The sequence below is a fragment of the Dendrobium catenatum genome, unplaced genomic scaffold (assembly GCF_001605985.2).
Source record: "Dendrobium catenatum unplaced genomic scaffold, ASM160598v2 fragScaff_scaffold_574, whole genome shotgun sequence".
Classification (NCBI taxonomy): Eukaryota; Viridiplantae; Streptophyta; class Magnoliopsida; order Asparagales; family Orchidaceae; genus Dendrobium; species Dendrobium catenatum.
In genome coordinates this window covers 911,278-935,800 of record NW_021319036.1, presented here as the reverse complement: position 1 = coordinate 935,800, position 24,523 = coordinate 911,278, and the positions used below count along the sequence as shown (strand labels likewise).

The window sequence follows — 24,523 nt, the reverse complement described above, 5'->3', positions numbered from 1 at the left end:
AACAAAATTCATATTTATTTGAAAAATTCAAGGGGTTATATGTCAAAATTCGATTTGAAACGGAAAAGATATGGATTTTCAAAGTAAAATCAAATCGTGTAGAATATTCGTATCTATAACATATTAAAAGTTGTGCGGTGAAAGTTGTGTCAATACAAAACCGGGTCCGTTTTTCGATCACAAAAACACAAAACAGTGCACAATACGATCAAAACTCAATATCTCTGAAAACAGAAATAGGATTCGGAGTCCTTACCACGAGATAAACACTTTTCCCAACAGCGGCGTCGGACGAAAAGCGCTCCGCGGCCTCCGAAAACGAGCTTTTCCTTCGCTTTCCTTTTCTTTCTCTCTCCTCAGATATTTTTAATTTTATAAAAATATCTTCTCTCTCCTTAAAACGAGCTGATTTGCTTATAACATCAGACTGATCGTCCTGGCCGATCGCCACATCGTCCAGGACGATATGACCAATTTAAAATCATCCAGGACGATAATTAATTTGTCAAAAACCCTTGCTCTCGGGATTTTGCCATGCACTGATCGTCCCAGGACGATTCCAAATCGGCCTGGACGATCCTAGGAGGAAAAAATCAAATCTGAGAAGGCAAATCAAAGGAATGAGCTCTCACAGCATGAATACTCTTGCAAAGTTTTAGAGCCTGAGGAGGTCTGAGGCTAGAGCAAGAGCAAAAAGATCCCTTTCTAAACCTAGGTTTTTCCTATTTAAAGCCCCTAACCTATCTTGAACGGCCTAGATCTCCGTTAATTAGGAGGGAAAATAATAGGATTTGGCCGTGGTTTCAAATTCAAATCCATGGGATTTGATTTAGTCATTGAATAGGCCTTTAATTTCATTTAAATAATTCAATTCTACCAAATAAAGGCCCTGGTTGACCAAGTCAAAGTTTAACTCGGTCTACCTAGCCAAATCGACCCAAGGGAAGAGTAGATTGGGTCACGCATGGGTTCGAATTGATTTGGATTTAAATTAGGCTCTTAATGGGCCTAACTGGTCAAAAAATAACCCATTAGGACTTGGGTTGACCAAGTCAAAGGTTGACTTGGTCAACTCAGTCCACCATGCCCAGAGGTTTGACAAAATCAAGGTCAACAAACAACAACATCATCAAGCCATTGTCCCACTCCGTGGGTGGATGTGTGCTTCATTACAAGAAAAAAAAATACTACCCAAACAGGCATTTGGAAGCATCAAACGATTTCTATTTCTAGCGGAAAAGGCATACATGTGAGGCGAGAAAACACTGCTCGCGACTGTCAACAAAGTCCTATCGGATAGGAAGACACGTGATCGGAGAGGAAAACGAGTCGGAGAGGAAAACGAATCGGAGAGGATGAGGCAGTGCACGAGATTGATGCTTCCCTTCGTTGCGGCATATAAGGGCATTCACACAACTTCACTACACAGGTACCGTATGATGGACTTCTCGCGACCATAAATCCCGTTAAATTCGTCGAACCGAGGGATTTACAAATTCTCGGATTTACGTCGCAAGTCTGTAAATCTGAGATTTACCGCGGAGTGACGGAACACTCGAAAACCATTTGTCAGAATATATCATAAGTCCAGCATAAATCTGATATAAAACAACCTCTAAGCTTGAGTCGACTTGAAATTGCCTGACTTGAAATTGCCTATCCTGAAATTGGCTATTTGACATGTTTATGATATGACTAGTATAATATTTTTTAGATCAACACGATACGTTTAACCCAACTACAATCCATTAACCTTAAAATGATTCATTTAATCTCAACATAACCTGAATAATAATTGTGTTTAGATTTTTTTAGTCGAGTTGATATCATATTTGATAAGAGAGAGGCAATTAAAGATGCAAATCACCATGTCGTATATTTTTAGGTCAATTTTGTTGCTTTTATTTTTAATTTATTATCATTAAATAATATGATTTCCTTATAATGTTAGAATTTTATGACTCCTTTCATTTTTCATTTAATTTGTAATTATATATAGTATTTTTTTATTTTTAAATAAATAAATTAGATATAATATCATGCCAAATATGTATAAATCAATGAGTTGAATTATTTTTCAATTTCATCTTCATAAAATCAATCCAAATCAGTGCCTAATGTCTGAGTATTAAGTTATCTCTCATCCTCATTCCCTGCTCTTCAACTTTCTCTCTCTTCACTCCATGAGATCGATGGTTTTCCCTCTCCTCAAGCTTGAATTTTAGGGTTACAAATAGGAGAAGCTTTAAATGTAACTTCTATCATCTTATAACCTCTATATGTGACCAAAAAGTTAAAAAAAAAAATACTAATGACATTATTGGACATGCCATTATGCATGAATTTAACATAAAATTACATGAAAAAGGTTGTGATAAGTGCATACAAATATTCTCTATTTTCAATTATCTTCCTAACTAAAAAAGGACACATATGATAATATACTTATAATGTGATATAACTTTTTGAATTTATTATTGTATAGTTATGTATTTTTGCATCATGGAGTATTCGTGGCGATAGAGAGATAAAGAGTTTAACGTCTTAGCATTGAATAAAGATTCAGCACACATACAGATAAAAATAGAAGGATGCGAGAGTCATAACAGACACCATAATTTTTACGTAAAAATTTCTATAAAGGGAGAAAAATCACAAGATCTGACCCAATTGAAATGAATTCACTAGTTACTGTTGTTGATTACAAATGATGCCCTTTCTCGCGGGAAGATGTTTGCTCATTGTAGAAAATATAGTGCACATTACATAGTTGGGGTTGGAAGAATTCAATGATGTCTCAAGAGAATGTTGATTTGTTCGTTCGTTGGTAGGGCCGTATTCAAGCGATGGAGGTCAAGGGACTGTTGTCGGCGAGTGACGATGGTCGCAGGGAACCATCGTCAGTGGGCGAATGTGGTCGGACGAATGTCCAACTGTGGCTATTGAACGGAGGTCCGACGGCGACAGTTGGGCAAAGGTCCAATAGTAATGGCCTAGTAGCGAGGTTTACCGAAGATGGTGCAAGGGTGGAGCTCCATAATACTCCAAGCTTTAGAATTATCTTGAGTCTCTAGTCCGGGGACTAAACCTCCATTAATGTGTATTAATTATTTCAATAACTTATATCTAAAACATTAATGAATGAGTTTTTTTTCTTAATCCTGTGGGACTTATGATTGGTAATCATGTATTATTTTTACTCGTTTCTATTATAAATTATTATTTAATATATTGAGCTAATTTTCAAACCATTCCAAAAAAAAGTAAAATTTATTCCAAACAAAATAGATATACAAAAATAGAAAGAAAAAAAAAACTTAAACTAAGCTACACATGCTTCCTCAAATTTATCAACTCTTGCATCAATTTCTCTATCTCATTATGCGATGACCCTCCCTTCTCGATAGCTCTCCTTGCCTTTGCCCCCAGCTCCTTGGCCCTCCTCCTCCTCTCATCTTCCACCTCTCCTCCCCCCATCAAATTCCTTACTGCAGCCTCTACTATGATAGCCTCTACAATAGGCCTTGTCTCTGGATTAACATCATGCACTTTTGATCCAACTCCCACCCCAATTTGCAATACCTCCACCAAAAGCTTCTCATTATAAAATTGTTCCGCATATAAAGGCCATGTAACCATTGGCAACCCCGCACAAATCCCCTCTAAACTAGAATTCCACCCACAATGAGTCACAAATCCCCCAACTGCAATATGATTCAATATCAATAGTTGTGGAGCCCATCCTCTTATCACCATCCCCCTCCCTTTAATTCTCTCGTCATACCCCTCTGGAACCCAATTATTGTTCCCAGTCTGTACCACCCAAATAAATGAATGATTCGAAGCTTCAAGGCCGAGTGCCATTTCTTTTAATTGAGCTATTGAGAAATAGCCCTTACTACCAAAGCATATGTACACGACCGAGCCCCTTGGTTTTTTGTCAAGCCATTTTAAGCACTCGCTAGCTAATGTTGGTTGCTCCCCACCCCTTGCTGATTTATATTTCACTTCCTGGTTGCAAAGCGAAACAGGGCCAACATTCCACACCCTTCTACCTATCACCTCACGATGGTGATCAACATACTCTGGCTCCAACTCATAGAAGCTATTCATCACCATGCCATGGCTCTTTGGCTCCACCTCCTTCATCTCTTTAAACATCTCTAGCATGAACTCCATTGGTGTTCCTGCTAATTTATGTATGTCCATGGCTTGAGTTTCTAACAACTCTATACGATGAGGGAGGCCAGGAAGGACAAAGGACTCAGCTTCACCTACTTTTAGGCGGCACTGCTCGTAAGCATCCATGACGCAGAGTGAAAAGTTGTTGATGCCTTGGAAGATAAGTCGTGGAATACCTCTCGCGGCGGCAACATAATATGTCCATGGAAAGAACATATCCGTGACAACACAGTCGGGTCTGAGATCTCTGAGCACGGCGTCAAACGGGTGACGAAGAGAGGTAACAGCTTTGAAGAAATTAACGTTCAAGTCAACCGGAAGGGGGAATTTGCGGTTCTCACACCCCTCGGGGAGGCCAAATTCCACAGAGGGAAAGGAGATGATGTGGAGTTGGACAGAATCATCGATGGTGGGGCGGATGATGGAGGCATTGACAGGAGTAGTAAGGATAGTTATGCGAGCGCCATGGGCTCCAAAGAGCTTAGCCATGTCAACCAAGGGGAGCATGTGACCGTGCGCCATGAAAGGGAAGAAAAGCATATGGAAGTCGTTGGCTTTGGAGCCCATGGCCAGAAAGCTTGAACCAGATGGAAGGGATGAAGTGGAGGGACCAGAGACTTGTTTTATAAAGGAAAATGATGAAGATTGCAACTAGCAATGGAGGCACTGTGCTTCAATTATTAGAAATAGTATTCGGTCATCGCTGACGATGGCATTGTTCTGGAGTTTTCTAGAATGCAGGAGGTGTTACACACTTGCATATACTTTGTTATGACAGATTATTGGATATCAATATAGATTAGTGAGTCCAGTTTAGATCTAATTCAAAATTTATTTTATTTGAATATATTTGATCTGATCCATTTATGATATAGCATGAAATTCTTTATCTAAGGCTTCATTTGAAATGATTTTTTTATTAGTTATTAAGCAGCTTTCTGCTACAAAAATTTTAATTTTTATGCTAAAAAATTGCATTAAGAAGCAATAAAAAAGTCGTCCCAAACAAAACCGAAAGCTTTGTTTGTGATAGCTTTCGCACTATTTCTTAAAATTTCTAACACAAATTTTAAATTTTAAAAAAAAATTGTACTGAGAAACTGTTTTAAAAATCAAGAAGAAAGCCATCTAAATTCACATAGAAATTATTAAAGCAGCTTTATTTTAATTTTTTTTTTCATTTCATCTTCCATAAAATCAAGCCAATACTAGGGCTAATGTCTAATTATTAATTTTCTCTCCTCCTTAGGCCTTCTACTTTCTCTCTCCTCTATCTATGAGGTCAATAGTTTTCTTTATCCTCAAGCTTAAAATATTTTTAGGTCAAGACATAGATGTTTTAGGATTAAATTAATAGACTATTTAAAAAAGAGTTTTGTGAGTTATTTTCAAGATTATAATATTATTCTATGTGAATCTTAATATAGAAAGACATAAATCCAAATTCTCAAATATTTTTCTACTAAGTAATCATTTGGAACAGCTTTTTTACTGTTTTCTAAAATAATTTTTTAAAACAATCCTTTTTTTAATTAAAAAATTTTATACTAAAAATCTATTTTAAATATCAATAAAAAAAGGCCTTAGATAAAACCTAAACATCTTAAGAGATTGATCAATTACTTATCTCTCCAAATTCACCTAAAAATTTCTCGTTTAAAAAAAAATTATAGAAAAAAATTGATTTAAAAAGCAATAAAAAAACCGTATCAAACCGTGGGGCGCACCGTTTTTAATATTGCTTCCTAAAACATCTTTCTAGTATAAAATTTTATTATTTAAGAAATTCTTGTACTAAAAAGCTGTTTTAAAAAGAAACAAAAAGCAATCACAAACGAAGCTTAGAACATACTTGCAAAGCAACAAAAAAACTACTTACTTTTACAATTAACTGATATTTATCACTGAACTTCAATTGCTGTGCGATGAGCATCCGATTTGCTTTACTGGTTAAGCCTGTAGCTTCTTCCCCTGAAGGCAGAAACCAGAGCTGGGAGGAGCAGCACTCATAGGCCTTGCTCCAGGACTGCTGTAAGTGAACGCTTGTTGTCTTCCTGTAGCCCATCGTGCAACTAATTTGTGTCTGTTAGGAATGGTGGTTAAGAAATTCAACTTAATGGAGAACTAATATAGTGCACATTACATAGTTGGGGTTGGAAGACTTCAATGATATAAGAGTTATTCTCAAGAGAATGTTGATTTGTTTGTTTCATTGGTAGGGCCGTAGTCAAGCGATGGAGGTCAAGCGGACGATGGTCGCAGGGAACATAGTCGGCGGGTGAATGTGGTCGGACGAATCTGCGGCTATTAGACGGAGGTCAGATGGCGACAGTTGGGCAGAAGTCCAACGGTGATGGCTTAGTGGTGAGGTTTGCTGACGATGTTGCAAGGGTGGAGCTCCATAATACTCCAAGCTTTAGAATTGTCTCGAGTCTCTAGCCCAGGGACTAAATCTCCATTAATGAGTATTCAATCATTTCAATAACTTGTATCTAAAATATTAATGAAAGAGTTTTTTCTTAATTATGTGGGACTTATGATTGGTAATCTTGTATTTTCTTTAGTCATTTCAATTATAAATTTTTATTTAATATATTGAGCTACGTTTCTAACCTTTTCAAAAAAAAAAAGGTAAAATTTATTCCAAACAAAAGAGATATATACAAAAATAGGGAAAAAAAAACTTGAACTAAGCTACACATGCTTCCTCCAATTTATCAACTCTTGCATCAATTTCTCTATCTCATTATGTGATGACCCTCCCTTCTCGATAGCTCTCCTTGCCTTTTCCCCCAACTCCTTGGCCTTCCTCCTCCTCTCATCTTTCTCCTCTCCTCCCCCCATCAAACTCTTCACTGCATCCTCTACTACGATAGCCTCTACAATAGGCCTTGTCTCTGGATTAACATCATACACTTTTGATCCAACTCCCACCGCAATTTGCAATACCTCAACCAAAAGCTTCTCATTATAAAATTGTTCCGCATATAAAGGCCATGTAACCATCGGCAACCCCGCACAAATCCCCTCTAAACTAGAATTCCACCCACAATGAGTCACAAATCCCCCAACTGCAATATGATTCAATATCAATAGTTGTGGAGCCCATCCTCTTATCACCATCCCCCTCCCTTTAATTCTCTCGTCATACCCCTCTGGAGCCCAATTATTGTCCCCAGTCTGTACCACCCAAATAAATGAATGATTCGAAGCTTCAAGGCCGAGTGCCATTTCTTTTAATTGAGCCATTGAGAAATAGCCCTTACTACCAAAGCATATGTACACGACCGAGCCCCTTGGTTTTTTGTCAAGCCATTTTAAGCATTCGCTAGCCAATGTTGGTTGCTCCCCACCCCTTGCTGATTTATATTTCACGTCCTGGTTGCAAAGTGAAACAGGGCCAATATTCCACACCCTTCTACCCATCACCTCACGATGGTGATCAACATACTCTGGCTCCAACTCATAGAAGCTATTCATCACCATGCCATGGCTCTTTGGCTCCACCTCCTTCATCTCTTTAAATATCTCCTGGATGAACTCCATCGGTGTTCCTACTAATTTATTTATGTCCATGGCTTGAGTTTCTAACAACTCTATACGATGAGGGAGGCCATGAAGGACAAAGGACTCAGCTTCACCTACTAGTGGGCGGCACCGCTCGTAAGCATCCATGATGCAGAGTGAAAAGTTGTTGAGGCCATGAAAGATAAGTCTTGGAATACCTCTTGCGGCGGCAACATAATATGTCCATGGCAATAACATATCCGTGACAACACAGTCGGGTCTAAGATCTCTGAGCACGGAGTCAAACGGGTGACGAAGAGAGGCGACAGCTTTGGAGAAATTAATGTGCAAGTTAACCGGAAGGGGGAATTTGCGGTTCTCACACCCCTCAGGGAGGCCAAATTCCACAGAGGGAAAGGAGATGATGTGGAGTTGGATAGAGTCGTCGATGGTGGGGCGGATGATGGAGGCATTGACAGGAGTAGTAAGGATAGTTATGCGAGCGCCATGGGCTCCAAAGAGCTTAGCCATGTCAATCAAGGGGAGCATGTGACCGTGCGCCATGAAAGGGAAGAAAAGCATATGGAAGTCTTTGGCTTTGGAGCCCATGGCCGGAAAGCTTGAACCTGATGGAAGGGATGAAGTGGAGGGACCAGAGACTTATTTTATATAGGAAAATGATGAAGATTGCAACTAGCAATGGAGAAGCACTGTGCTTCAATTATTAGAAATAGTATTCCGTCATTGCTGACGATGGGATTGCTATGGAATCTTCTGGAATGTAGAAGGTGTTACAAACTTGCATATATTTTGTCATGTCAGCTGATTGGATGTCAATTTAGATTAGTGAGCCCAGTTTTGATCTAATTCAAAATTTATTTTATTTGAATACATTTGATCTGATCCAAATTCTCATATAATTTTCAACTAAGGATTCGTTTGAGTTTACTTTCTTACTGTTTTCCAACACAAATTTTTCAGTACAAAAATTTTTTGAACTAAAAAATTTTATACTAAAAAATTATTTTAAAAAGTAATAAAAAAACCGTCGAGAACAAAACTGAAATATCTTAAGAGATTGATCAATTACTTATCTCTTCAAATTCTCCTTCTGGTTCATATTTGAAATGGTCTATGAATAGTTATGAAAATAAAATATAATCATCATATTTTAAATATATTTCAGAGAAAAATTAACTATTTGGCTTAATTTTTACTCACATGAAGAGGTTGAGATTGGAAGATTACGTCTATGAAACCTTTATGAAGGTTTTTTTATATTATTTGAAAGCTTATTTTATAAAAAAACCTATCCTCAGCTACAGTTTTTCAAACGAGCTCGATCTCGAGCTCGAGCTTTTCAAACGAGTCAAGCTCGAGCTTGATATTTCCTAAACGAGACAAGCTCAAGCCCACTTATCGAGCTCGAACTAGAGCTCGAGCTCATTAAGGATTAAACGAGCCAGGCTTGATAAGGCAAATACTCGACTCAACTCGTTTACACCCCTAGTAAGGTGGAGAGGAGCTAAAATAGTGTCCATCTCTGAAAATGAACAAAAGAAGAAAAATCTTAAATATCTAAAAATTATTTTGAATCTTTTTTTCTTTCAAAAATACAAAAATAAAAATAAAAAATGATCCCAAAAGACCCCTAATATAAGCATAAATTGGAACAAATTTAGGCTTTGTTTAGAACGGCTTTCTTATGGCTTCTTAAAGTAACTTTTTAACAAAAAATAAAGATTTATATTAAAAAATTGCTTTACGAAACAGTAAGAAAGCCGTCCAAAATGAAACATTAATCTTCAGAATAAAGCATCAATCTTACACAAATGTTTGATAGTGCATGTTTGGGACAACTTTCTTATTACTTTCTGAAACAGCTTTATAGCACAAAAAATTCTCATTAAAAAAATTTTTGTACAAAAAAGCTTTTAAAAAGCAATAAAAAAGCAGCCTAAAACGTGCTTTTTGGCCAACAAAAAACTACTTACTTTTACAGTTAGCTTATATTCATCACTGAACTTCAATTGCTGTGGATGAGCATCCGATTTGCTTTACTGGTTAAGCCTGTAGCTCCTTCCCCTGAAGGCAGAACCAGAGCTGGGAGGAGCAGCACTCGTCGGCCTTGCTCCAGGACTGCTGTAAGTGTACGCTTGTTGTCTTCCTGTAGCCCAACGTGCAACTAATCTGTGTCTGTTAGGAATGGTGGTTAAGAAATTCAACTTAATGGAGAACTTATTTTTAGTAAAAGGTTCAATCCTAAAATGATCCCCTGATCATACTTAGGCTACGTTTAGGACGTCTTTTTTACGGCTTCCTAAAGCAACTTTTTAATATAAAATTAAAAAACTTTATACTAAAAAGTTGTTTTAAGAAGCAGTAAGAAAGCCGTCACAAACGAAACCTTAGTGTCAATGTATCACATTTCTTTAATTTAGTATCTCGATTATACAAAATTTATCCAAGATGATATCTGTAAAATTAAACTGAGATCAATTTTGCATCGAAATGACCGTTTGAATTAATTTTGTATAATCGAACAGTTAAATTGAAAAAAAAATGTGATATGTTGAGCTTAAATCGGCCATATATATGACTAATCAGAGGATTATATTAAAATTGAAATATTTTTACAGCAACCACAACAACAAGTCTTTATCCCACTAAGTGGGATCAGGAACACGAATCATTTTTCTTCATTGTGTCCGATAAAAAATCAAATTTAAAATGAGAAAAGGATCAAAATGATCCCTTGACTCTTTATAAAAGATCAAAATGATCCCCAACTATATTAAAAAATCATTTTGATCTCTTACAACTTTAAATCATGAAACAAATAAAAGAAGCAGATATATATAACAAATATAAATCATCCTAAGCATCTTATAGAGCTGCTCTAGAAGAGGAAGAAACCAAGCCTCATATATATGCACTAAATTGTTAGGAAAACTATCACTACCAAGGAATATATATATTGGAGAAAAAAAGGATACAACCACATTGGTGTCTTCAGAATGTTTCTTCCTCCAGCAAGTGGATGTAAAACGGTCAAAAAATAGTATAAATGTCCAGCAATGATTCCCATCAGATCAGGCAGAGGAGAAGCACCAAATAACACATCCAATGCAAGCATAGCCCATGGCAGATAAAATGCCTAAGATTCAAATATTATATTACCGTTGAAGTGATCCAAAGAGCTAGAAAGAATACAGAAAAAGACAATTTGGAACTAAAAAACCATTATTATGAATACCTTCAATGTCACAAGGCCGTATATGTTGACCTGAGCGTTAGGGAACTCTCTGCTCCACAGATAAAGAAGCATGAAGACCATTGGAATCCCCAAGAAGGGAGATGAAAACCATGGAATGGCTGACAATACCTAAATTGTTGAAGTATCAAAGCAAAGAGAAGATCAATAAAGTGGAAAATTATTAGATGCAGACACCGGACGAGAGGTACGTCCGGACTCCAATAAAATACCGACACATGGAATGGACACGTGGATATTCAATTCCGCAGAACTTTAAGCCAAGCATAACAATAGCACAGGTAAAGCGCAGTCAAAAAAGAGCAATCAAAGCGCAACTAAAGTGCAACTAAAACACAGATAAAGCACAGTTAAAGCACGGCAAAAAAGCACAACAAAAGAGCAGTCCACAACTAAAGTACAATTAAAGCGCAGGTAAATGGAAGAAAAATCGCACAAAAAGTACAACTAAAGTGCACTACATGCGTCAAATTTTAAGTGGACGTTCGGACGTATCTCTACGTCCGGTGTCCTCACCTAATAATTTTCCCAATAAAGCAGGCAATCTATTGCAGTAAGAAGTAGAGATTCTACTTACTAGTAAAGAGAAGGCTCCAAATATCATCATCCATAGAAAATCAGCTGTTCGTTTGTCAAATGGACCATTTTCCAGTTGCACCCCATATCTTGCACTGCATGGAAAGGTAATTTTCCTTGAGTTAGCGCCCTATTGCATGGTATGACATACCTTGAAGCTGAAACGGTATTCTGAAGGCAGATTTATACATCATGAGAAGACGAATTCCAAAATTGATAGAAAATTTTCCAAGGAAGAAAAAGTTTGTTATCAGCCTCCAAACCTGCAAAGTTTTAACAAAATTTAGGATTTGTTGTCCTTTCTTGAATTAGATTTTGCATCCACAAATGCAAATGAGAAGAGAAAAGTAAGTGAGATAGCATATTCTCGCATAAACACATACTGAAAAATCTCCATTAGTAACATATTCAGCTAAGGGTAACAAACACTTTCTTCATGGAATGACAAAGCTGGAGGATAAACAATTCCATTGCTCGAAATTTCAACAGCTTGTACATCAAAGTAGCATATAGATAAATAATCTGTGCTAACAATATGATTCCACCATTTCACTAAAAAAGGCCACAGGACTGCCACAATGCGAGAATTGGCAAAGCAGTGATAAACTTATTTTCAATAACCGACCTTTCTAATGAATTTAGTAACAATTTAATAGTAACAGGAAAGAACTATACTTTTACATTAATTTAGAACAATATAAAGGTAAAATTAAGATCATATATGCAAAAAAATTACCACTAGCCTCCATGTTTGCATTAGTAAGTAAAGGTAGTGCTTGCTCAATTGTTAACAGAAAAAAGTGATAAGAACTTTCAACAAAACAAAGCATTACAAAGTCAGGAGAAAAATGATCAAAATATGAAGTGTGGAGAAAAATGAAATTCTTTACAGACCGAAAAAAGCACAATAACTAACTTTCCACAAAACAAATAAATGTCACTACAACTCCCTTGTACAAGACGAGTCACTTTCAAAATTCAGATCCAAACACTTAAACTGAAATAATCTGCCCCCCTATTGGAACATATTAGTTAAAGCCTACTTTAGGATTAGTTTATCTAGTTTTGTAGAATATTCTACTTATATATACCAGTTGTGAGTAAGAGAAGGCATCAATGAATATTATATGATTGTAAGCCCTTAAGATTGATTTGTTCTCTTGATCTTGGTGTTGCTTCTAGCAGATCCGTTTTTTCCGCCGATCCACCACATCAATTCACCGCTCCAAACTCATATGCTACGGTGGTCAAAACAAAAACTTATATGTTATACAAAACAAATGGAGGCAGTAATGCAACATTGTTTAAAATAAAACTATTGTAACAGAGATCAGTATAGCTGGAAGATGAGTAAGTCTTATGTTACATGCAAAAAAGAAATACATCATGCAAGTACCTAATACTTCTAAGTTAAAAATATAATGAACATTTCTTATTGCTATCGCTAATTGCACAAAAATAGAATGCCCCAAGAACAGTTAGGTAATCAACGGTCATTTTAAGCAGTATTCCTGAGGTGAGCTATTTAACAAATGGATACGTCTATTTCGCCTTGAGAGTGTTCTAAACTTAACTGGACATTGCATAAGTATATGCATTATAAATTATAACATCCATTGTAAACAACAATAACAACAACAAGCCTTTATCCCACTACGCGGGGTCGGCTACATGAATCATTTTTCTCCATTGTATCCTGTTAAGAGGCAAATTCTCATTTAGATCTAATAAAAAAACGGTCATTTCTAATGTTTTCTATCTAACCAAGTCTTTTAGGACTCCCTCAACCTTTCTTAACATAGGACAAATCTAATACAACTAATCTCCTAACCGGGTCATCGGAAGACCGCTGCTTTATGTGACCAAACCATCTAAGGCAACTCTTTCTAATCTTATCTGTCACTGGAGCTACTCCAACCTTTCATATATATGCTCGTTTTGTATTCTGTCTCTAAGAGTAAAGCCACTCATCCACCTAAGCAACAAAAAAAAAAGCACAACGAAATGTAGCATTTATAAAAAGGGTCTTAACTTGCATAAAGCAGCAATCAAATGACTCAATGTCAATATGTTCTAGGGACTGGAGAAATTTAAAATCTGAATCAGATTATGCATCAACACAATACAATTACATGCATAGATAACTTAAACAATAAGTGGAAAATGGTTTTACCTGGAAATGTGAAAACACAAGAGGAAAATGTAACGCAATATAAAGAGGATTCAACAGCCCCAAATGGTATGCTGCAGTAGTCAGCAAACACAGGGTCCCATAGGCCTTGCTCACAGGAGGAAGGGAATTGTAGAATCTGATAGAGGACAGAAATAGATTCTCCAAACTAATTAGAATATATATTTAATTACATAAGATAAATGGCAAGCAACTGTTTTTTCATCAATCAATTAAAAAGATATGCAACATTTGAGGCATTTTACAGGAAGCAAACAATCCAAGATAGGGAGCCAGGTCATCCAAATTAAAAATAACAGTCTGAAACCGTATCTCAGACAATCTAGGACACCATAAATCCAGTATGCAAAATTAACGGACATATAACATAACTGAACTTACTGAAATAAAAGCAACAAGGAAGTTTATTTATCGATCAATCATAAATCCAGGAGTAACCATTCATACAATCAGTTTGGGATGTCTAGAAATCAGCTTCAGAATGTACATTGAATTTATTTTATTTTTTAGATTTCAGCATGTGAAACATCCAAAAAAGAATCAGGGTAACTTGAATGAAAAACAATAGATATTTTCATATGTTATACCACATAATTTCAGTTGGATTATGCAAGACCAATGTCAAAATTAACTACGCAATCACATTTGCAAGAGTAACTCATAGGAAATACTTGAGTTCTCAAGTAAACCTAAGGTAAATACTTGAGTTCCCAAGCAAACCTAGCAGTGATTGGTGAAAAACAGCAGGAAAGACTGCTGATTACAGCAGAAAACAGCCACGGTATAGCAACCTTCACGAGAAATATGGAGAAAACTGAGAGAAATACGAAGGATTCCACTAGCCAATGCAGGAAAACAACAAACGATACAAGTTTCTTAGATTTGAGAGGAAGAAACAACTCTCAAAATCTCTAGCTAGGGGTGTCAATATTTGACACGACCCGAAAACCCGACCCGAAAATTTCGGGTTCGGGTTGACCCGAAACCGAAACGGGTCGAGTTCGGGTTAAGGATTTCGACCCGATTGTAAAACTCGGTCGGGTTCAGGTTGACCCGGAAACCCGATAGTAACCCGTTTTGACCCGTTTGTAAAACAGTTTCCCGCTCATTCGTTTCCATCTGTCGCATCGCGTCATTTGTCGCATCAGAACTCAGATGGCAGATGCCAGTGCCAAGTCGCGTCTGCCATCCGTTGTCATCTGTCCGGGACAAGGGCGTCGCCGCGTCAGGACTCAGGCGTGTCGTCCGTGACCGTGAGGTCTGTCAGCGACTGCGTCAACGCCGGATTGACGCACAGACCATGCTTAAACGTCTTAGGCACAGACGCACAGTCCATGCCCCCGTCCAAACCCGTCGTTAGAACATACATGTTCGTCGTTCTCTTCAAGCAGCAGCCGCCGCCGCCACAGCTTTTACCGGATTGACGCCTCTGCGGCCGCAACTCGTGTCGGACCTCCACCGCCGCCACTATCGGCTTTCCGCCGTTGCAGTCCTTGCTGCCATCCCGCACTACACTTTCCGCCTCAGTCCGTCAGACGTAAGCTACTAACGCCAATCAGCCGGGTCGGGTCGGGTTGACCCGAACCCGAAACGGGTGGGGTTTGAAAAACTGACCCGTATCGTCCTGGACGACTCCCAGAACTATTTTCAGGCCGATATTTTGAACAGTACAGATCGTCCTGGACGATCTCAATATCGTCCCAGACGATCCTGGGAGGAAAATCCAAGCTAGAGAGGAACAGTAAGGGAACGAGGTCTCACACACCCTAGATCTCAAATTTGATTTCAAACTCAAGATGATCCCTAATTCTAGTATTAGCAACTAATTAAAGCCAAAGGAGTAATACAAAATCCCTAAACAGCCCCTAATTCAAATATTTCCCTCCAAACAATCTTTAATCAAGGTGTGGGCCCCATAGGAGTAGCCGGCCCTCTCTCTCTCTCTCCCTTCCTTGGGCCAGCTGTAGTAATAGAAAACCGGTCCACTAAGGACCGATTCAATAGGTGCAGCCAGTCCCTCTTGGGCCGGCCTAACAGTAACACTATCTGGCATACCATCCTTGAAACATATCAGGATGATAAGCACCTAGTCGAGTCTCTCGTTCTGCATTAGTAATGCCGCCCTGGCATATACAGCAGCATACACCAAAAGTTGAACAATCACGGCAAATCTAGCAAGGCTAGCATAGGGGCATATCAACTAGCATATGCGGCAATTCAAACAATTGCATCAAATTTGTCAAGGCTAGCTTATGGGTCTCGCTTACCTTCTTCAACAAAAGAATTGTATCCTCTTGCTTTTGGTTCCATTCCAATTTGGCTTTATCTCTAGTCAAAGCATATAAAGGAGATGCAAATATTGAAAAATGATAGATGAAACTATTTACAACAATCATTGTTTGTGGTTTAGGCCACTCCTTGATTGCTTTCACCTTTTCAAGAGGATCAATCTTGATCTCTCTATTGCGAAGTCCAAAGCAGAAGAGTAACTTATGGTGAATTCACACTTCTTTGGTTGAGGTGGAACTGGTGTTGTTGCATTAGATGGAATACATTCCTCAAACGCTCTAATTGCTCTGCCAATGTTCCGCTTTAGACTAAGATATCATTAAGATAAGTAGCATCAAAGAAATACATGTGTGGTAGCATAACATCATTCATCAGCCTCATGAGTATAACTAAGGCATTGCAAAGTCCAAATGGCATAGCCAACCACTCATATAACCCCTATCTAGTTTTGAAAACCAACCTTCCATGCATTCATATGAATAATGTAAACTAAAGATATCAAGATTTGAGATCCAACTAGATAACTATTGTTGTAGACTTCAATTGCTTTAGTGGGACATTAATGTGAGACATCAAATAATAATTCTTATTATTATTTTATTGAGAGTGCAATAGCCAACACATAATCTAAAATACCATCTTTCTTTGAGACTAGCAAAATGGATATAATCAACAAGGCAAATTGCTAGGCTTAATAATTTAATTCTTCAGCAACTCTGCAACATGCATTATGTTGCATTCTGATTTCTTCATTTTCAATGAGTTACGATGCATCGAAAGATTTGTTAGGGACCAATGTAAGATCAGGTGTACATCATGTTCTATGAGTCACAATAGTGTAAACCTCTATAATCGTGAAAGAACAGTGCATGCTTCTCCAACAATTATCATAGTTTACATCTCTAGCCATACTCAATACAATCTTGCAATACTCCTTTCATGATAAGTCCGATAATTAAAAGAAAAAAAATTTGTGCAATATTTATAATTTTACCTACATATCCTATGGTCATGACATCCACAAATGGTACATCGGTATTTCCTTAAGTACTTCTTCGCATCCTTAGATATCTAACTTTGACAGGGATGGTGATGCAACATTATCTATGTCATGCAGTTGTGGATTAAAAATGATAATTTAATATATTTCAAGTGGAACTACCTCAAACAATCTTGTCGTTTTAGTCCTTAACAATTGCAAACTTCAACCTGCATTGGCAATCAATCCTCATATTCGGCACCTCAAAGGATAAAGGTTTAGATGAGGTATGGTGTTCAATCCAAATTTAGCACCGAAGTGAGAGAAACGTGTTTCTTGTTGTCGACGTCAATCATGACGTTAATCACATCTTACTTAACCTAAATTCTCAAACTGATGAATTCTTCTCGTGTCTCCGTATTAGAGTATGACCTTTTTCACTACATCCTTAGACATCAAAAGATAAGGACCGGTTCATTTTGTCTAAAGGCTAAGCATGGTGTTCCATGCAACATCTTTCTTTGGGACAAAAGAAGAGTTTAGGATATAATTTCTAACATTTTTCTCATGAATGGATAAGCATCGGGCAATAATCACAAAACTTTCTAGTAACAATTAGCTTCCAGGTGGAGGAAACCTCTATAGCTCCTAAAAGAGTAGTGCATACTTCTCCATTAGTTGACTTAATTGTACATCTCTAGCCTTACTGCATATAATATAACAAAGCTTTCTTACTTCCTTCATAAAAAGTCTGATAACTGATAAGCAAAAGCAAAAAGTTTTGTGCAACATTTATAATTTTACCTATATGCCCTATCATCACAGCATCAACAATTGGTACATCAATCTTTCAATAAATACTTCACATCATTACTTGTCTAATTTTGATAAGGGTGGCAATACAGCACTATATATGTCATATAGGTATAAGCTAGAAATGACAAGTTGGCAGATATGAAGTAGAACCACCTCGTAAAACTTCTTATCGATATAGACCTTAGTGATTGCAAACTTCAACCTGCATTAGTGATCAATTCTCATTATAGACCCTTTTTGAATCCATCTCAAAGGATAAGAACATATATGAGGTATGGCGTTCAATCCAACTTTTGCACCAAATTGGTAGAAATGTGATTCTTCGTATTGTCATGACTCATATCTCCATATTAGAGGATGACATTGTCGTTGCATCATTTGGCATAACCATCAAGATAAGGACCAATTCATTTTGTCCACAACATTAAGCATAGTGTTGTCCACAGTACTAACAGTCGTATTTCTTTTTCTATCCTTCTTCCACTTTTAAAGAAAGAGTTTAGGGTGTAATTTCTAACATTTTTCCTCAAGTATGGCAAATTATCTAGCAAAAATCAAATACAACATTAAAATTTCAGGAGGAAGCAGGTTTTGGGAGTATCACCATCATACTAGGCTAACTAAGATTGATGATTGAAAACAAGCAGAGTTCATTTGTAAAAGCACTGAGGTGAACATCATTATAATTTGCACATACCTGAGATTATACCCAAAGTAACTGCCTGACATCAGAATTTTGTGGTTTATTCCTACACAAAGTGCCTCAAAAAATATGAGTTCTTCCATGAATCTTCAACATATCTCATCAAGTAAAACCCTAGGCATATCAATTGCTTGTACATAAGTCATCTCTTGCTAAAAATTCATTTCTAGATGGCCATTTCATCAAGTTGGGCCAAGGCAAATTTTTCATGAGTGTTACACTCATACAAGCTAAAGTCTCATATTCATGCATGCATCTTCTAAACATCAATTGCCCATTCATTCGAAGGAATTTCCAATTTGGCTTCTAGTTTGAGTGGTCACACCCATGCTTCATGAGTGATAGCCATTTTCTCATCTTCATCCTCTCCACCGATATTTGCATTTGGCATATTCGGAGAAATGCAACTTAGCCCACTAATCACAATAGTGGTCGTTTGCAACTTCATCCACACCATCATAATGGCCATATGTTCCATTAATCTAGACATTTTCTCAACTTGATTTGGCACAAAATCAATATTAGCCATTGATTAACTTTCTACCTCTTGTACTTGCTCTCTTGCTCTCATCTCTTCTTTGCTTTTGATGCACCTCCACGACAAAAAGCAATTATCTCTTGCCCTTATATCCCTTCTTTGTTTGTATCAAACACCAAGGAATGATGTTCTAACGCCAACTTGATGTGAATCCAATCGCTTAACATTATGACGAAGGACCACAAAAAGTAACTAGAATAGATTTGGAAAGATTGTGGAATTCATCTGCTACAGTTATAAATTCAATTTATGCTTCCATTAGGGCTCAAGTCATGAACGATCAACCAACCTTTTAATTCCCCAGCAAATTACTAGTGGCAGTTCTTCAAATCTAGTTTTAGCAATTTTAATCTTGAACTTAACTTACACCTCAAGCTTTTTTTATAGGCTTGCGTCTCAACATAACTAAGGCCCGCCTGGAGGCGCGAATCGCCTCGTTGGTGTAAGGCTGACGCCTCACTAAACTAAAAGCCTAAACAAATCACACCTTCATGCACCCCGAGTCGTAGCAACTTCCTCTCGATTGCCTCAAACTCCAACAACTTCCTCTCGATTGCCTCAAACTCCAGCCCAACTCCTTCGCCGCATCCACCACATTGTCACCATCAGGGATCACTTGAAAGCTGCGCATAAAATCTCATACATAAATTTGTTACTGCATGTGCTCAATTTATACACATTAACTGATTTTTGAAGGAGAGAGTCAAAAGAGCTCTAATAGTAGTGTGACCTTTATAAACAAAAACAATGGTTAACTACATGGCCTAATCTATACACTGCTAACGTACTTAATAAAGAGACAAAACAAATTGAAAGAATTGTTCATAAAAGTGTGTATTAGACAATAACATAAAATAAGAAAAGCTTTCTAGAGTAGTACTTGAGCTTCATAGCCGACAAATACTATGTTGATAATGTTTAATATGACAAAAATAAACAAAAGATTTGCTACATTTGTCAAGGCTATCACAAATCAAATTCACCAAACTATGTCAGGTTTGAGCATCAATGATATCCATGCCCTCACTCTATGTATCTATAGGAAGTTAACACTAAATTTCAAATTAAACTTCTTTGACGGTCCTCAACTTCTTTCAACCCAAAAACAAGAAAGGAAAATGACTAGCAATGCATATGAAGTTGATCTGACCCCCATGGAATCTAGGAAAACAAAATAAAAGGCCACAATTCTTCAAAAAGGAAGGCATCTCTAACTTCAACCCAATGGTGTTATATTATTCCATTATTTTTCATGTTTGATCACAACCAAATCAAAACTTCTTGAGTTATCAAAATCCACAGTTAAGTTGGTTATTCAACTGAAATAAACACCAATAATTCTGACCATTGGAATACTAAAAGCCTCAAATAGAATCTAGTCATCCAAAGCAACAATATTTCTAGAAAACACAATGATCAACTAATGAAAAAATATTAGAATGAAACAGATCAAGCAAAATATTTGCAATTTGTATTTGATGTAATTACAACACATACAAAAGATCAAAAAACAATGAAAAAAAAATCTATTGGAATTAGAATAGAAGAAGTCAGTAAAAAGGTTTCTCGATGGTCATACAAATTAACCGAGAAATTGGAAGAAGAAAATGGAACCGTCACTAGCCGCTAGTCACTAGTGGACTGTAAACAAGTTGAAAAAACATATAAAGAAAAACATTTGACCAAGAATAAGATAATAAATACAGATCTCAGCATTTAATAAAAGAAGGCATCAATAAGCCTTTCACAAAATAGTTAAAATGTTCATATAAAAGTAGAACCATGAGGGGGTGTTTGGTATCGGATTTATTTCAGTTTTTAAGTAGGATTTACGGTAAATCCAGCCAAACGCAAAAAATGTCGCAATAAATCCGGTAAATCCGTAAATCCCGGATTTGCGGATTTGCGGCGTAAATCCGCTAAATCCCGATAAATCCTAATCCAGGTAGAAGTCGGATTTACGGGATTTGGCAGAAGACGTAAATCCGCTAAATCCCAGTAAATCCTAATCCGGCTAGGAGTCGGATTTACGGGATTTGGCAGAAGAACCGCGCGAAAGGGAGAAAGTTACCTTCACAGCGAGCGAGCTACCAACGGATTCAACGCAATTTACATGGAGGAAGGCGCAGCTTCATCTTCATCCTGTGCCCTAGCCGCTCCCGAAGCCAAGTCGTTGTTTCCCGCTCAAGGTCGCACAGGTAAATTTTTTTTTTCAGCGGCTGATTGGTTTTCTTCTTCCCGATCGAGCAAGAGCGATTTTTTTTTTTTTTTGTTCTTCACTAGAACAACGGAGAGAACACCGAACAAGCTCGGTCATGCTCGCTATTTTTTTGCTGCCCTATTTTTGTTTGCTTCACAAGCACGACGGAGAGGATACCATTCACAACAGATTTTTTTTCTTTTTTTTTGTATTTACCTCAGCATGCCTAAAATATTTAAGCAATTATTTTGTTTGAAACGTTTTAATTTTTTTTCTTGTTTTGTATTGAACTGTTGGCATTTCGTTTGAAGTTAAAGATACTATCATTTATTTAGGCAGCAATGGTATAATTGGATTATGATATTAATGTCTTGATCTTTAGTTGAACTTTGTCCTAACTGTATTATACTAATTTTTTAAAATTATACAAAGTATTATACTACTTTGATTGATAAATATAACACAATGAGAATATATGCTCTTGTAATAAAAAATTCAAATAACAATGTGGAAGATGCATAAATATGACGAGTTGTGGGATGAAATTCAACAAGTATTTTTTTGCTCATTACAATCATATATAATTCTTAAATTTAATGCATCTAAATCAACAGTACTTCATTTTTCTAGGTTAACCCAAAGGTAGCTCGATTTAGAAGGCACCCATTCCATCAATATGAAATATTTGAGAAGATTTATGCCGAGAATATTGCAGTGGGTAGTGATGCAAGATGCACTAAGATGCGAGAGCCAGTGGTTAATTTAAACAGTGTGGAAGATGCCCCTCCCAATGAGGATGATTTTCTAGTTGCTAACGGTGTTAGCTATGACATGAACGGAACGCCACCAGACGACCAAACAAGAACTTTTGACGTAGATCCAAGTGTGGAAATGGATCCAAGACCAACGATACGTACAAAAAGATCTAGCGAGAAACCAACCAAATCTGCTAAATGTCCGAAAAGGAATAATGAGAGGCAAAATCTTAATGAACTGTTACTTCAGTCAAACAAGAATACCATTATCTTTAGAGAGACAATTGAAAAAACTGATCCGTACAGTATGCGTGATTGCTTAATCAAGTTAGGCCAATTTGATAATCTTATAACACAAGCACTCATAGCCATTCAGGATGCACTGAAAGAGAGCAAAGATAACAAAGCCATATTGATGACTTGGGAAGGCGATGTAATAATTGAGTGGATAGAATATATTGTTAGCATGCATCCTCGCTTTTACGCGTCGAAAGTTTGGCTGTAATTGTTTGATTCAATCTGATTGATTTCTGTATTCTCTTTGATTATGTATTTGCTTTGATTAGGCGATTCACCTCGCAGAATGTTATGGCTGCAGTGTCATTTGATCGACAGTTTTTATATGTAGCATCTGGGTGGGAAGGGTCAGCTGTAGATATGTGTGTGCTAAGATGGGCTATATAGCACGGTCATTTTGGAGTGCCACACAATCATTATTACTTGGTTGATTGAGGCTATGCAAACACTGATAAGTTAATTGCTCATTTTCGAGGTTATCGATATCATCTAGCTGATTATCGAGGAAGAACTAATAGAAGATATACAAATCAGCAAGAATTATTTAATCACCGACATGCCCAAGCATGTGCAAGCTGATCTGGTTATTGCGTGTGCAGTTCTTCACAACTTTATAGGACGCTATCATGGACATGACATGTATTTTAATATGTCACAGACAGAAATGACACACGATGGTGAACATGGGAATGTTGAAATGTTGAATGAAGATCCTAACTTGCACACTACAATAGGAGAAAGAATTCAAGGAGAAGCGATAAGACATGTCATTGCAACTGATATGTGGAATGCCCGGGTAAGGATAGTTGTATGCATTTAAACTAATTTATCTTCCATTACAATATTTATTAATTTTTTCATTTTTTTTTCAGATAAGTAGTCAAAGAAATCGATCATCGTGAGGAAGAATCTCTCAAATGCAACAAATATCAACATCACCATTATGTTGTAGTTCGCTATCTTGTAGTTGTTAAACGATGTCCACAAAAAAAATCTTGTTGTCGTGCACTCTTTATGCTTTTAGTTATTTTCGTTGAATGTTGAATGATGTTATGTTTGATTAATTATTTGGCATATTACTCCTTCTATTTTAAATCTCCAACCGTTTTAAATCTTGTAATTTGTTGCCAAACATCTTTTTGGATTTAACAGGATTTAAATTTTTTCATACCAAACACAATTCAGGATTTATGAGCCTAGGATTTACTAAATCCGGATTTACTGGATTTAGTAAATCCTACTAAAAATAAATCCAATCTTATACCAAACACCCCCTGAAGTTGATCACATCCCTTCTCAAATCTCTACCGTCCAGCTATTATCTATCGGCACCCTATGACCATTAGTTTAACTCATTAGCTACATCTTTTACTAGTTCAAGATTCTAGCTTGACAGGTACTACAGATAACAAGAACCAGAAAACAATCAGATCAAAAACCTCAAACGCCACATAAAGTTAGCTCCTTTTTTTCCCTGAAAAATTACGATACTTCAAATTTCTACACAAACCCTAAGGGGCTATTTGGATAAAGCATTTAAGCAGGATTTAACTTAAATCTTGGCAAACGCAAACAAAATGCCTGCTCAAATCCCCCGGCAACTGCAACCAAAATCAAGTTTCCTCATCGAAATTCAAAGAAAAAACCGAAAAATCAGTCGATTAGGACAAACTAAAATCAAATGTTGAAGCAATAAAGCAAAAAATAAATAAATAAATAAATAAACCGAAAGATTCCTCATAAAAACATATAAGTCATATCGACAGAAGAGACCAATACATCAGAACTAAAAGTATGAAAAGAGACGGAAAACTCACTCTCCAGGTGAAGACATTACGAATCCGATGGTCGAATCGATAAAAAAATTCTTCCTTTGATTTCGAAAAGTGGAGAACAGCCGATGCGTTTCGATTTTGCTACCCGAAACTCCAAGGCCGGAGTCGAAGGTGCCTTTTGTAATTTTGTGAATGTTATTGGCGCAATAGTTCCAGAAGGACCCGGAAGCTTGCGTTGCAGTAAATGGAAGCCATGTTGACCTCACGATTGAAATCGCACGGTTATTATTAGGTCAGACGGAAATTAAAAACTTCCACTTTGTATGGCGGCCGCAAGGAACCTCTTGTGACGTGGTGATTCAACGGTGGCCGTCAGATTAATTCATCCAACGGCCATGATGCCTACTTCGAAAAGATGGCCATCTCTTTTCTTCATTGTAC

General features: G+C 37.0%; 3 protein-coding genes across 3 annotated transcripts; all 3 read right to left on the bottom strand.

Moving 5' to 3' along the window:
- Window positions 1-3,255: 3,255 nt before the first annotated feature.
- On the bottom strand, window positions 3,256-4,877 carry LOC110095994 (scopoletin glucosyltransferase-like). Its single transcript, XM_020821736.2, has one exon. It carries the CDS (start codon window positions 4,747-4,749, stop codon window positions 3,328-3,330), a length of 1,422 nt encoding a protein of 473 aa, XP_020677395.1. The 5' UTR covers window positions 4,750-4,877; the 3' UTR covers window positions 3,256-3,327.
- A 1,925-nt stretch (window positions 4,878-6,802) lies between these two features.
- Window positions 6,803-8,368, bottom strand: LOC110095989 (scopoletin glucosyltransferase-like). The gene has a single exon (XM_020821731.2). The coding sequence runs from the start codon at window positions 8,296-8,298 to the stop codon at window positions 6,877-6,879; it is 1,422 nt and encodes a 473-aa protein (XP_020677390.1). The 5' UTR covers window positions 8,299-8,368; the 3' UTR covers window positions 6,803-6,876.
- A 988-nt stretch (window positions 8,369-9,356) lies between these two features.
- On the bottom strand, window positions 9,357-24,223 carry LOC110095993 (derlin-1). Its single transcript, XM_020821735.2, has 7 exons — window positions 24,125-24,223; window positions 13,713-13,848; window positions 11,729-11,802; window positions 11,541-11,634; window positions 10,946-11,074; window positions 10,686-10,846; window positions 9,357-9,885 (listed from the first exon to the last, which is right to left on the bottom strand). Exons 1-7 carry the CDS (start codon window positions 24,139-24,141, stop codon window positions 9,747-9,749), a joined length of 750 nt encoding a protein of 249 aa, XP_020677394.1. The 5' UTR covers window positions 24,142-24,223; the 3' UTR covers window positions 9,357-9,746.
- Between the last annotated feature and the right edge of the window lie 300 nt (window positions 24,224-24,523).